Below are 14,599 nucleotides of genomic sequence, written 5' to 3' on the forward strand. Positions count from 1 at the left end.
GTATTCCTCAAAATTAAGGCCTGTCCCTGTCCTGCCTTTGACAAGCCGGGTGGCTGTTGGGGGATGTTATACATGTGTCGGATGTTGTATTTGTTCTTAAGCGGACCTTCAGGAACGCCCTACATCCCACATAAAGAGGTTGAAACTTCTGCAAAGAAATAGGGAAGAGGGCTGTGGGCCAGGCTGTAGGCAAAATTTTACTTCCCTCATTATTAGCGTGAGTCTTATCTTACTTTTCTGCTTAGCAGAGTAACACTGTGAGTGCAAAGGTGTGTTTTTAATTATCAACACGTGCCGTCCTCACTTCAAAATGCCAGAACAGTTAGCAGTGATCCTGAAGTGCATGAGCCACTTGGCCAGTTGGAGGCCAGATCTTGCCAATTGAGAGCTCTAGTTTGCAGCGAGAGCAATGGCAAAATTTGGTGCTGCATGAGGACCTCCAAATTTTTCTCTTGTAACTGCTCTGTTTTGCTGCCTAAACTTCAAATACAGTAAAAGCTAAGTTTGTGTTGGTTCACACATGTTTTCCTGAATTGCTGCTGTCTTCCCAATAATCTTCAGAACCAGGGTCCTTCATGTGCCTCAAATCCATATTTTTTAATACATTAAATGTTATTTTAAGAACTCATATAATACGTGTCCTCTATTAACACAGCCATTATTTTTCATCAGGTTAAACTGGGAAATTTTGAGCATGAAGTCAAGCCAACATCATCACACATATATTTATATGTTCTTATTTTGCTACCTATTGTAGTGGGTGTCATTATAGGTAAGTACAATCATGTGTTTTCAGTTTTTGATTTGCCGAAGGGTATAACCATGACACATTAACACATATACATGTACACATACGTGTTTGGGACTGTCACAAACAGTCAGGTGGTTTTCCCTTGTTCTCAATAAGTGTGGACAAAGTTAACTCTGGTCTAATGGAGAAGACCGTCTTGTCAGATTACAGCACGTTACAAGACAACAGTTGTGACTGTTCTGCTGGGATTGCTCTCCACCATTTAGTGAGGCAAGCCATAGGACTGACATCCTTGTGTCACAGCTTAGGCCCTTCCAGCTGTCAGAGCTGGGCTCCCCTCCTGTCCCTTGGGCACATGTTCCCTAACAAACTGCTTATCCTCGGGCAGTGTTTGTGGTGTTTCTGCTCAGTCTCATTTGGATCATTCATGAGTTTGTAGGTCATTACTAATTGAGGGGAGTAAATAGTTAAAATAGTTGTTCTTTTTTTTTGTTTGGGTTTCTTTTTAAAAAGTGCATTACCTTTACAGGAGCCATATAGCATGCCTTTGCCCTCTCGAAATACTGCTTTTACTCTCTCAAAATAGACTGTAGAAAAGTTAAAAATTTGCAAGTGGATTCCCTGTTCAAAACAACTGTTTCTCCTGTTTAATCAGTGCTACTTTAAGTGGGTTGCTAGTAGTAGGAGTGGTCATTAAATTCTGTGTCTCACTATGCAGGTTGTACATAGCAGGGTGTGCTGTACTTTCAAATAAAGTTGGATTGACAATTTTAAGACCTTGTTAAAAGGAATTGTTTCTATTAAAAATTGGGATTTAGATCCAGATAACTCGAGCTCATGGGTACACGGACAACAACAGAAACAGTAATCGTCCCAGAGAGTGCAAGCGTTTATTAATCTTTTTGTTTCTTAAAATAATATTAGAATATGTCTGCATAGGAGTTGTCTGTTCTGTGATTTCTGTACTGAGAATCTTTTTTTCTTTCTTTTTAGCGGCATTCATAGTTACTAGATACAAATCCAAAGAGTTAACTCGTAAACAGAGTCAGCAACTTGAACTGCTGGAATACGAGATTCGGAAGGAAATACGTGAGGGTAGGTCCAAAGAGCTTTATAGACCTTGAGTACAGCATTATTTCTGAACTGAAACTGTCAAGAAGCTCACATTATATAAACATTTTAATTTTATAGCTGCTAGAATATTTTTGTGATGTATCCTCTTTAATGTTGGTGTGCACTGCAGTGGCAGATAGTACTGAGGTAATAGTATTGTGTGTAATATTTTCTTCAGCAAAAGTGGGGAAAAAAATGGATTGGTACTTTCCAACTCCGAAGAGCTTCAGCTAGAAAATCAACCCCTCTTCCCTGAAAACTGTTTGTTAAGGAACATCTATTAAGGCCAAGTTATAATTGTTAAAATGATTTGTGTCAACTAACTAACTCTCTGGGTGGGGAGGGGGGGGTGCTTTTTCAGGATTTGCTGAACTGCAGATGGATGAATTAGACATAGTGGATAGTTTTGGAACCGTTCCCTTCCTTGACTACAAACACTTTGCTCTTAGAACTTTCTTTCCAGAGGTAAATATTTACAAGTCTTTCAGTTGTCAGCCCTGCCTAATAATGAAAAAGCTAGGAAGGTCAGGATCAAATAACTAAAGTAAATACTACACAGTAATTACACTTTGTTTTCACAAGAAACTTTTCTTCAATCAATAATTAGCAAAGAACACTTAAGGCTGTCCATCTCTATATTAGCCAAGCCTAAACACTATAGGTAACACCATTGTTGAATTTTCAAGGGTTGTGTGTGCATCCATTTCTTTTTTGCCCAGCCTCACTAAGCTACTTGCCTTTCACGCCATCCTAACTACGCTATAGTTTATCCATTGCTTTTTTTGTTCTCATGCTTTCACTTTCCGTGCTATAGCTAATTAAAGTAACAGTTAGGCTAGCTGACATGCTAGCTGACATCATTACACTTCCTAATTAGACTTGTGGGGTGAAGAAGTGGCTCCAAGGTCGTGCTGACTTTCTACTCCAAGATGCTGACAGAAATGGTAAGACCTTAATTCAAAGGGGCTCAGGTCAAATGCTTAAAAATTACATAAGTACTTAAGTGTTGTCCAGTTTAGAGGTGGATATTTTTGTTGTTCTTTGGAGCAGTTTGTGCCGCTGTGTTGGAGGACTGAAGAGACCTTCTCTTGAATGTTTTAGTTCTCTTGCTATTTTTTTTGCATATGGCAAATTACGATAATGCTGATAAGTGCATTTGCCACAGGTTTCAAAATTATATCATGATGTTAACCAGTGCTTACTGGCATTTACTGATGGCAGAAGTTGTGATCTCAGCTGGTGATAGTTTGCTGAGTAACCGACACCAATGAGTAGAAACCCTTGGTTAGTGCTGTGGTGTTTTAGGGTATAGCTGTTATGTATGCGAATTATCTACTGCTCTTCATGTGTTACTCGTCACTGCTGTGGCCCAGTCCTGCAGTCTTATCTGCACACTGCTTCGCTTTATCGCCCAGTGTGATCCCACTAAAAGCTCATTGTGATAAGCACATGTGATAGTGCAGAATCAGGGCCTTTTTTCATACACCACCAGATACCAGATACTAAGTCGGAATAATATTTAACAATTATGTATACAAAATCTTTGTATGCTTTGAGTCCAGTTCTCACACCAAAGGGAAGTGGAAATATCTCTTCTGGTACTGCTGTGATGCCCTCAGTCTGATTTGTATGGGGTCACTAGGAGGTGTGAAGACAGTGAACTAAGAAAACTTTACTTTCTGCATCTCTTTCCTTTTGGTTTGTTTTGTTGCCAGGCATATTAGCATTAAAATAGCAATTTTATTTTTAGGAATGTATCTTTTCCTAGTGATAGTCCCCTGTCAAAGTAGTAACAATATGTAGAAGCTGTCTGGGTAAAAAGGGTTTGCTTTATACAAGTAAAAAGGAAAGAAAAAAAAGCACGGAGTCTGCTACTCTGTTGCATTATGTGAGGTCAGAAAGTGAAGGGCTCCAGTTTTGCCTTGGCAAGTCTCACGCCACTGTGGATTTTGGAGGTGATTCCAATTCGATTTTGTCTCAGTTTGAAATACTGATACAACGAAAGTAAACTTGCCACTATTAGCTCTCTACAGACATGCAGTGTCAGGCAAGTTATTTAACGTACCGTGTACCAATTTTTCCTGCTAAGTACTTGTCGTTCACATTGCAGGAGTGTCCAAACACTCCTTGTGCTGTATGAATGTTGTAGGAGAGCAGTGCTCTACTAAACAAACATTACAGATGAACAGAAAAGGTGATGGGGTAGTAGATTGCAATCGAGTGTCAGAAGGGTTAACAGAAGGTGACAAACCACCACTTCCCTCAGTAACCTCATGTGTTTGAATCATGTCCATCTTGTACTCTTTCTGCCTTCCAGTGTGTTTGATGGGCTTTGTCTCATCTCATGTAAGCTGTTTAAACACAGACATCAAAGCTGTTCACTGAGCGTCACCTGAAGTCAGTGCAGAGACGATCGGCTCAGGAAAGTGATTCATCCCGCTTCCCTGAGACATCTTTCTCAGGACGGGATAAGTTGCTTAAAGAGGGAGTCAGATACCTAAAAATAAAGAGTGATGGACCCCAACTTCATTTTGAGCTTCTCGTTTCCCGCTGCTTCAATTTTCTATATTTAATCTGGCTTGATTGCTTTTGTTTTGTGCTTAATGCTTGTAGGTGTTACATGGATGTTGCCTGTATTCTTAAAACATGCCTTACGTTAAGCCTGATTTTTGCTTCACTTGCTAAATTTGGATTTTTATTTCTGTTTTGCCTCAATTTCCCGCATTGTTTGGTTCAATGCTACCTTGCTTGTTCCTGGTTCACAAGCATTTTTAACCTTTAGTGTGGTTCTTTTTGCTTCACTCTGTGTGTGTGTTTTATTGGTAGGTGGTGTTAGGGGTGCTGGAAAAGTTGTCGAAAAGTGGGAATGGCCAGTGGAGGAACAGAAAGAAGAGTATGGTAGGGGAGAAAAGATCCAAAGCAATAAGGAAAGGGAGGGATGAAAATATGCAGATGAAAAATTAGATGTGAGCCAACAATGCGCACTTGCAGCCGAGAAAGCCAACCGTACCCTGGGCTATATGAAAAGAAGTGTGACCAGCAGGTTGAGGGAGGTGATTCTGCCCCTCTACTCTGCTCCCATGAGACACCACCTGAAGTACTGCGTCCAGCTCTGGAGTCCCCAACTTAAGAAGAACATGGACCTGTTGGAGCAAGTCCAGAGGAGGGCAATGAAGATAGTTGGAAGGCTAGGACATCTCTCCTATGAAGAAAGCCTGAGCAAGTTGGAGTTGTTCAGCCTGGTGAAGAGAAGGCTCTGGGGAGACCTTCTAGCAGCCTTCCAGTATAAAGGAGACTTATAAGAAAGAGAGAGACTTCTTACTAGGTCCTGTAGTGACAGGATGAGGGGCTATGATTTTAAACTGAAAGAGGGCAGATTTGGGTTAGACATAAGGAAGAAATTCTTCACTCTAAGAGTGGTAAGGCGCTGGAACAGATTACCTAGAGAATTTGTGGATGATCTAGCCCTGGAAGTGTTTGAGGTCCAGTTGGATGGGACTTTCAGCAACATGACCTGCCGAAAGATGTCTCTGCCCATGGCAGGAGGTTGGACTAGATGGTCTTTAAGGTCCCTTCCAACCCAAATCAGTCTGTGATTCTATGATTCTATAAGGAAATCAGGGCTGTCAGCATCACAGATAAAGCAGATGACAGTAGATGTTACTGGTGTGAATTTGTTGCTCAAGGGTGCTGCTTTGGGAGCATGCAGCTGTGTTGGGACCTTATAGGATGTAAGAGTCAGACAAGAGGCATTGACAAGGTATTTGAGAACCGGGAGCTTCCCTTTGTTGTGAGAGCTTTTGCTAGGACTGGATGTGTGGTGGCACCTGTGCCTCTCTGGAGTCTGACAGCATGGACCTCCTGGAGAGTTCATTAGTGAACATTCATAAAGTGCCTTGAAATGAATGGAGGCAGATGAACTCAAGTGTCACTCTGTTGCAGAAACCCTGTATACCAAAGGCTGTCATTGCTGTCCAAGAACGGTGCAGCCTGCAGCACCCCTTGCACGCCAGCACATTGCAGATGAGGGTGATAAACAGCCTTTCCTGCGGAGCGTTAGTTCACTGCTGTGCTAGTGCAGCTCAGCAGCATAGAGTCACACACAGTAACACTGAAATCAATGTCAGGTCATCTTTGAGAGTTCACTTTTCAGTGAACCTTGGCAGCACCTTTGCAGAAGTTCTTGTGTAGAGTTTTTATACTGTAGCTACATTAGAAGCTGCCATTGACATTGTTTTATTTCAAGTTGTGTGCCATCAGGAACATGCTTGGCGTGTTTAACGTACATGTGTTAGAAACTTTGGGTATATGTAAGAATGATAAATATCACCTGTCTTATATTTTAGTCAGGAGGCTTTGCATCCATCTTCAGTGAAGACATGCCACAGGTAAGTTGATGTAGTGTGATATGCCTTAATTAATAAATATTTTTTCAAGAGTGATTGTATCCCTTGTCTCAGTGTTGTCCTAGAACATACCAGATTGCATTTTCGATGTGTTCCCTTTACCCCATGAGGAGGGTTATGTTGATTTATATGTAAAAAGAATTTGATATGTAAGATGCTGTTACCTAATGTATATTGTGACTTATTTAAATAAAATAACCAGAATTTAGTAATGGGAAATGGCAGGCAAACTTAACTATTGGTGTCACTTTGTGTGTATGACAGAAAATGTATGCTCTGCATGTGTGTACTCTGTGTTGTACACAGATGCAAACACATCTTCAGTAAAATCCTGAGACCCATGAAGTAAATGCAAAATTACGACTGATTTGCATGCAGCCAGGATCTTATCCCATATGTTGCTTACCATTTTTCTGAGCATTAAGAATCCATCATGTTTGCTTATTTTTGTTTAACTATTCCAGAGCAGAGACCAAACGAGCAAGGACGAAAGCTTCAACATGTTGCATGCTTTAATTTGTAACAAGAACTTTCTTGTTACTCTCATTCACACCCTTGAAAAGCAGAAAAATTTCTCTGTGAAAGACAGGTATAGTATGATTATGCTTATCATCTTCAAGACAAAGAAATAGCAGGAAAACCCAACATGGATCGTAGCACACAAATGTAATTTCTACTTCTTGAAAAACAAGCTTGCATTACTCCAGAGCATTTTCCCATCTTCTCCATCTGCACACGCTGAGGAAGAAAAAACATTGCCATTAAAACAAGCCATTAAAGAGAAATCAGAATGTTTGTACATGTAAACAAAGAGGCAAAGGAGCAGGAAAACTCACTTCAGAAGTGTAAACACTTCCTGCAGTTAGATCAACAGTTCTACAGTTTAGAAATGTTCTGTCACTGAAGCAGGTGTTGTTCTGCAGAATTAAATTTAGAGACACAAATTCCGTGTTTAAAAAATAATCACAAGAGCAGATGGACTTGCATTTTTTTTATTTTTGTAGAGATCAGTGGACAGTTTCTGTGCCTGAGGAGGCAAAACTTAGGATATGAACTGCACTAAAGTGTGTTTCATTTATTAAAGATGACTGGGAAGAAAAATGCCAAATATTATACCATTCTTTTTTTTTTCCTTTCTTTTTTTTAACAGGTGCTTGTTTGCATCCTTCTTGACTATTGCACTACAAACTAAGCTAGTTTATCTAACCCATATTTTGGAAGTGTTGACAAAGGACTTGATGGAGCAATCAAGCAATGTGCAGCCTAAGCTCCTGCTCAGACGAACCGAATCTGTGGTAGAAAAATTGCTGACAAACTGGATGTCTGTCTGCCTTTCTGGATTTCTCCGGGTACGTGTACATCTTTTCACTATGTAAGATACACAAAAAATCTTTTTAACTGCTTTCTTTCATAGGAATTATTAGAGGGATCAGTTAAATGTTAGACTGAATGCTTTAAACATTATTAGCCTGCACTCTTCTAGTTTAGGTGACTTAGCTAGCTATCATCAAGGGGATGTAAGAAAAGAGCGTATCTGTAAACGATGATTATGTCATTTATTTGGCTGAGATTTGGGTAATTTTGCGGTACTAGCCTATCCTTTTCTCATGTCAGACATTATTTAATTTCCATGAGATGTATTGTGATCGTACTAAATGCTGACACACTTGTTAAAATGCAGCTGCACCTTTCTATGCAGGCTGTTGGAAAGCTACAATGTAGTGGAGATTTAAGGAATACTGTCTTTCAGAAAACTAAACTTCTTTCCAAACTTTTTAACCTCCAAACAGCACTGCAGACTTCAAGAACTAAATGACTTCAAGTGGAAACAAAATAAGCATTTTCTTTCATTTTACTGTTTGTTTATTTTAGCCCACTTCATAGCACTTCGTTCTTGGTTTCAGTGCTTGGTTATGCTTCCCGTCTCTCTATACCAGTGTGATGGTATCGCACTGTTGGTTTCACTCATCTCAGTCCTTGCATTAATACAGCAGCAGAATTGTTTGAGGCTCAGCAGCTCACTCCAATTTCCTGAAACCCCAGGAGAGCACCAAGGAACTGTCAGAGATCTGTTCTCCATACAGCAGTCATCTTTACAGAGCCGTGCTAGGGAGATGCCTTAGTCAGGCTGCAGGAACGATGTCATGTGGAAACAAAGATCCATCCTTCCTTTCTAAGGTGCTTTCCTGAAGCCCGGGGTTCAGGCAGGAAAGAGAAGCCCCAGTTTCATTCCCTCTTTCACTGACACACCAGTGTATGTCCCATCACCTTGCTCCCAAGGGTTTTTGTCAGGGACAACAAGGGGAGATGCCAATTCAAAAGGAAACTAGTTGTTAGCTTGTTTTCTCACAAGACTGAAAAAGGGAGAAATAGCTGAAGTATGCGTGTGAACACATGCACGTCTCACCCCCCACCCACTCTTTGGTGGAACTAGGAAGCGTCTGCCAGGTGGAGTAGGAGCAGCTTGTCTGTAGTGTGCTTGTGCACAGCAAGGGGCTGTGAGCTATCTTGTCACACGATCCAGCTGTCCCTTACTATTTGCATGAGACTTTCACATCGAAAAGCAAAGGATGGAGGTTAAACAAATAACTAGATAAATCTGCTCAGAGGGACTTTCTTTCTAATTGCAAGATAACAACTTGGTTAAAAGGAAACAACTTAATTTGTTACGCTTGGTTTTTTTCTAGTTATTCGTGCCCATTTAATGACTACAAAAATAAACATGTTCTTTGCGTTTGTTTCATGTCCTAGGAGACAATTGGTGAACCATTCTATTTGCTAGTGACAACCCTCAATCAGAGGATAAACAAAGGACCAGTTGATGCGATTACTTGCAAAGCCCTGTACACGCTCAACGAAGACTGGCTGCTGTGGCAAGTGTCTGAATTCAAAACAGTGGTATGTTTGCCAGTTTGTGTTCCTTCCAATCATGGACAACTACAATGTTTCTCTTTTTCTAGGACAGCTCTTAGACACTAAGGTGATGGTTAAGTACCCAGATAATAAAATTGTTGTTGCTGACAAAGTTTCAAAACGCAATAGAGTTTAACTAACTGGTATTTTCACCAATATACATTTCACAAATAGCACTCATGCCTTGCTTCACAGCATGCCTTAACAGCCAAAGGTTAGGTTTAGTGAAACATAGACTCATAGAATGGTTTGGGTTGGAAGGGACCTTAAAGATCATCTAGTTCCAACCCCTCTCCCACAGGCAGGGACACCTTCCACTAGACCAGGTTGCTCAAAGCCTCATCCAACCTGGCCTTGAACACCTCCAGGGATGGGACATCCATAACTTCTCTGGGCAATCTGTTCCAGAGCCTTACCACCCTCAGAGTGAAGAATTTCTTCCTTATATCTAATCTAAGTCTACCCTCTTTCAGTTTAAAGCCATTGCCCCTTGTCCTGTCACTACATGCCCTTTAAAAAGTTCCTCTCCAGCTTTCTTGTAGGTCCCCTTTAAGTACTAGAAGGCTGCTAGAAGGTCTCCCTGGAGCCTTCACTAAGCTGAACAACTCCAACTCACTCAGGCTTTCTTCATAGCAGAGGTGCTCCAGCCCTCTGACAATCTTTGTGGCCCTCCTCTGGACTTGCTCCAACGGCTTCATGTCCTTCTTAAGTTGGGGACCCCAGAGCTGGATGTAGTACTCCAAGTGGGGTCTCATGGAAGCAAAGTAGAGGGGCAGAATCACCTCCCTTGACCTGCTGGCCATGTTTCTTTTGATGCAGCTCAGGATACGGTTGGCTTTCTGGGCTGCAAGCGCACATTGCCGACTCATGTTGAGCTTCTTATCAACCAGCACCCCAAGTCCTTCTTCTCAAGGCTACTCTCAATCCATTCTATGCGCAGCCAGTACTTCTGCTTGGGATTGCCCCAATGCATGTCCAGGGCCTTGCACTTGGCCTTTTTGAACTTCATGAGGTTTGCAAAGGTCCACCTCTCCAGCCTGTCAAGGTCCCTCTGGATGGCATCCCTTCCCTCCAGCGTGTCAACCACACCACACAGCTTGGTGTCATCAGCAAACTTGCTGACAGTGACACTCAGTCCCACTGTCCATGTCACCAACAAAGATGTTAAACAGCACTGGCCCAAACACTGACCCCTGAGGAACACCACTCGCCACTGGCCTCCACTTGGACTGCGAGCTGTTGACTGCAACTCTTTTGAGTGTGACCATCCAGCCAATTCCTTATCCACTAAGTGGTTCATCCATCAAATCCATGTCTTTACAATTTAGAGACAAGGTTGTCATGTGGGACAGTGTCAAATGCTTTGCACAAGTCCAGATAGATGACATCAGTTTTTCTTCCCTTACCCTCCAACACTGTAATCCCATCACAGAAGGCCAGCAAGTTTGTCAGGCAAAGCCATGTTGGCTGTCACCAATCACCTCCTTATTTTTCATTTGCTTTAGCATAGTTGCCGGGAGTATCTGCTCCATGATCTTGCCAGGCACAGAAGTGAAACTGACTGGCCTGTAGTTTTCCGGGTCTTCCTTTTTTCTCTTTTTAAAGATGCTGGTTATGTTTCCCCTTTTCCAGTCAGTGGGAACTTCACTGGACTGCCATGACTTCTTAAATATGATGAATAATGGTTTAGTAACTTCATCTGCCAGTTCCCTCAGGACTCGCAGATGCATCTCATCCGGACCGATGGACTTGTGCACCTTCAGGTTTCTTAGATGGTCTTGAACCTGATTTTCTCCTACAGTAGGCAGTTCTTAATTTTCCCGATCCCTGCCTTTGCCTTCTATGACTTCGGCAGCACAGCTAGAGCACTTACCCATGAAGATTGAGACAAAAAAGTCTTTGAGTACCTCAGCCTTCTCCATATCCTGAGCAACCAGGTCTCTCTTTTCCTTCTGGAGAGGGCCCACATTTTCCCTAATCCTCCTTCTATCACTGACATACTTACAGAAGCATTTCTTGTTGCCCTTTATGTCCCTCACCAGATATAATTCTGTCAGGGCTTTAGCTTTCCTAAACTGATCCCTGGCTGCTCAGACAGGGCTATTGTCCTTGCTTCCACCCTCTCTAGGCTACCTTTTTGTGTTTGAGCTTATCCAGAAGCTCCTTGTTCATCCATGCAGGCCTCCTGGTGTTTCTATCCGACTTCCTCTTTGTTGGGATGCACGGCTTCTGAGCTTGGAGGAGGTGATCCTTCAATATTAACCAGCTTTCTTGGGCCCCTCTTCCCTCCAGGGCTTTATCCCGTGGTACTCTACCAAGCAGATCCCTGAAGAGGCCAAAGTCTGCTCTCCTAAAGTTCAGAGTAGTGAGCTTGCTGTGCGCCCTCCTCACCACCCTAAGCGTATTGAGCTCCACCATTGCATGGTCAACTGAGGCTGACCTTGAACTTCACATTCCCCACCAGGTCTGCCTTGTTGGTGAGAACAAGGTCTAGCGTAGCAGCACCTCTGCTCATTGGTTGCTCTGTCACTTGGAGAAGGAAGTGATCACTTATGCATTCCAGGAATCTCCTGGATTGCTTATGCTCTGCTGTGTTGTCCCTCCAACAGATACCGTGGTGGTTGAAGTCACCATGAGGACCAGGGCTCATGAACATGAGGCTGCTTCTATCTGTCTGTAGAAGGCCTCATCCACTCGGTCTTCCTGGTCAGGTAGTCTGTAGCAGATCCCCACCATAATGTCACCTGTCCCTGCCCTCCCTTTAACCCTGACCCGTAAGCTCTCAGTTGGCTCCTCATTCATCCCCTGGCAGAGCTCCATGCACTCCAGCTGGTCATTGACATAGAGAGTGACACCTTTCTCCTCATCTCCCCTGCCTGTCTTTCCTAAAGAGCCTGTATCCTTCCATTCCAACACTCCGGTCATAGGATTCATTCTACCACATCTCTGTGGGGCTAATTAGATCACAGCCCTGCAGGCATGTGCACATCTCTAGCTCCTCTTATTTATTCCCCATGCTACGTGTATTTCCATAGAGGCATTTAAGTTGGGCCTCCGATGGAACTGACTTACTGGCTGGAGTGGCTGGAATTCCTTTCTACTGCTCTGCAGGTGCTCTCGGCTTGTCACGAGCAAGCCTGATATTGTCCTCCTCCTGCTTCAAGTCTAGTTTAAAGCCCTGTCAATGAGCCCCACTAGCTCATGAGCAAAGACCCTTTTCTCCCTTTGAGAAAGATGAATCCCATCGGGCACCAGAAAGCCTGGTGCTGTGTAGGCCATCCCATTATCGAAAACTCCAAAACTGTGGTAGTGGCACCAGCCATGGAGCCATGTATTAGTAGACTGGATGTGTCTGTTTCTTCCAATGTCACTGCCTGCAAGTGGAAGGAGAGAGGGAAAGATAAGCTGTGCTCCAGATCCCCTTACCAGCCATCCCATGGCTCTAGAAGTCTCTTTTGATCACCCTTGGACTGTGCATTGTGGCGTCGTCACCACCCACATGGAAGAGCAGTGATGGGTAATAGTCTGAGGGCCGTACCAGGCTAGGAAGTTTCCTAGCGATGTCCTTAACCCACGCCCCAGGGAGGCAGCAGACTTAATGAAGTCTCAAAGTACTGAAATTCCTTCTTACTACGTACTACGAAAATATAAACATATGCTTAGAATTTAAGCTGTTACAATTTTCCAATGAATGAAAAAATGGAATGCAGAGGTTTTATTTTTCTTTTGTGTTTACTTGTGGCTAATCTTCAGGCAGCAATAATTTGCCGTGGGTTTCCATGTTATTAGCTCCAAATTAGCAAGGTTACAGTGTGGTGGATTTTAATTAATTGCTTGATTAAAAACAAGGTATCGGGGAAGCCTAGCTAAGTTTCCGAACTTCACCGTAGATTGCTTACCTTTCTCAAAGCAACCAGAAAGTGCTTCCTATTTTACAGTTACACCCAGAATTCTATGATTTTTTTTTTCCAGAATTTCCACATGATTTTGAGTCTCAGAACTTAAAAATCTGCATTTCCAGTCATTACCATAGCTTGCTTCCTTCTTAACTCCTGGCTCCCTATCAGAGTTACCCGACATACTTAGGAGTATGAGAAGTGCAACTGAATAGTGGGCTTCAGAGTTTGGGAGCAGAAACTGCCACGGCAGGAACTGCCATGGCAGGGACACTGCAAGTGCTGGGGGCTTTGGAGGACAATTCAGTCCTTTTCTGAGCCCATATCCTGAGCCTCAGGTAGGACTTCCAGATCTGCCCATCTTCCATTTTTACAGCAAGAACCTGGACGTCCTAAGATGCCACATACTGGAGTAGACTACATGACCCTGGAAATTTTGGCTGGTCAGCAATCTGTTGGGCTTAGTTCCCTGGGTCACATAGGAAGCTCACTGAAATGACAGCCTTTCTGTGAAACATTTCTGGATTGTCATTTTCTGCTGAAAGCTCTTGGACTGACAAATCTATAGTGAAATCTTCTTACAGCTATTTACAAAGCTGTTGTTGGAAGCTTCGTTTGAAGGTACTTCAAGCTAAGTTACCACAGTGTGCATTTGGAAAGGAAGTTTGTGACTGAAAATTAAACGCATAATACCATATCTTTGGTTTCCTTGTTTGTGCACTGCATTGTGGCATGCATGTGGGATCCAGGGTAAGTTTAAATATGTTGCTATATATAGCCATAGGGTGCAAAAAGAAGTAGTTACGCAGAGCAACAATTTTCAAGCAAGCTCAATATGCTTGTTACTAGTAGAGTGCACAGGAACATCTAGTCCTGTGGAATTGATTGACTTTTCTTATTTATAGCACACATTCAAATTGAGAGCACCTGTGGGGGATAGCTGACTGAAACTGCTGAGTGCTGCCTTGAATACTTTTCCTAACGCTAATTCTATGCATACAGCCACTGATAGGGTCTTGTGGGCAGTCTGCAGGGAAGAGGAGAGACAGGAAGTGGTCTGAAGGACTCGGTATCAGTGGGGAAGGCTGTCTGCAGATGGATGAGGAAGTGAGAAAGCAGATAGCTTTTCTTGAATGTTGTTTGCTGCCTTTGTACTTTGTATTCCTGCTTTTAAATAGGAGGTAATGATATTGTTATAGGGTTAATAAGACACTTTTCCCCACTAAGGTCCAGCGGTTTATTGGACTTAGTTGAGACATGGCTGAATGTTCTATTTAAAACCATCAGAAAAGGAAGGAGGATCCTGGAGTAAAATTACAGAGATAGAGCCCAAAAACCTGAAGGTCCATGGACCTCATGAGATGCGTCTGCGGGTCCTGAGGGAACTGGCAGATGAAGTTGCTAAACTATTATTCATCATATTTGAGAAGTCGTGGCAATCTGGTGAAGTTCCCACTGACTGGAAAAGGGGAAACATAACCAGCATCTTTAAAAAGGGAAAAAAGGAAGACCCGGGAAAC

General features: G+C 42.7%; 1 protein-coding gene across 1 annotated transcript in view; it reads left to right on the plus strand.

Annotated features, from left to right (window-relative positions):
• The window catches only part of PLXNC1 (plexin C1), a 74,373-nt gene that overhangs the window by 39,277 nt on the left and 20,497 nt on the right, over positions 1 to 14,599 (plus strand). Inside the window, 7 exon segments of the mRNA XM_086610025.1 lie at positions 673 to 772; positions 1,745 to 1,846; positions 2,226 to 2,329; positions 6,211 to 6,252; positions 6,735 to 6,859; positions 7,421 to 7,619; positions 9,022 to 9,168. Coding sequence (XP_086466151.1) covers positions 673 to 772; positions 1,745 to 1,846; positions 2,226 to 2,329; positions 6,211 to 6,252; positions 6,735 to 6,859; positions 7,421 to 7,619; positions 9,022 to 9,168 — 819 coding nt within the window.

The sequence above is a fragment of the Tauraco erythrolophus genome, chromosome 4, assembly GCF_009769465.1.
Source record: "Tauraco erythrolophus isolate bTauEry1 chromosome 4, bTauEry1.pri, whole genome shotgun sequence".
NCBI lineage: Eukaryota > Metazoa > Chordata > Aves > Musophagiformes > Musophagidae > Tauraco > Tauraco erythrolophus.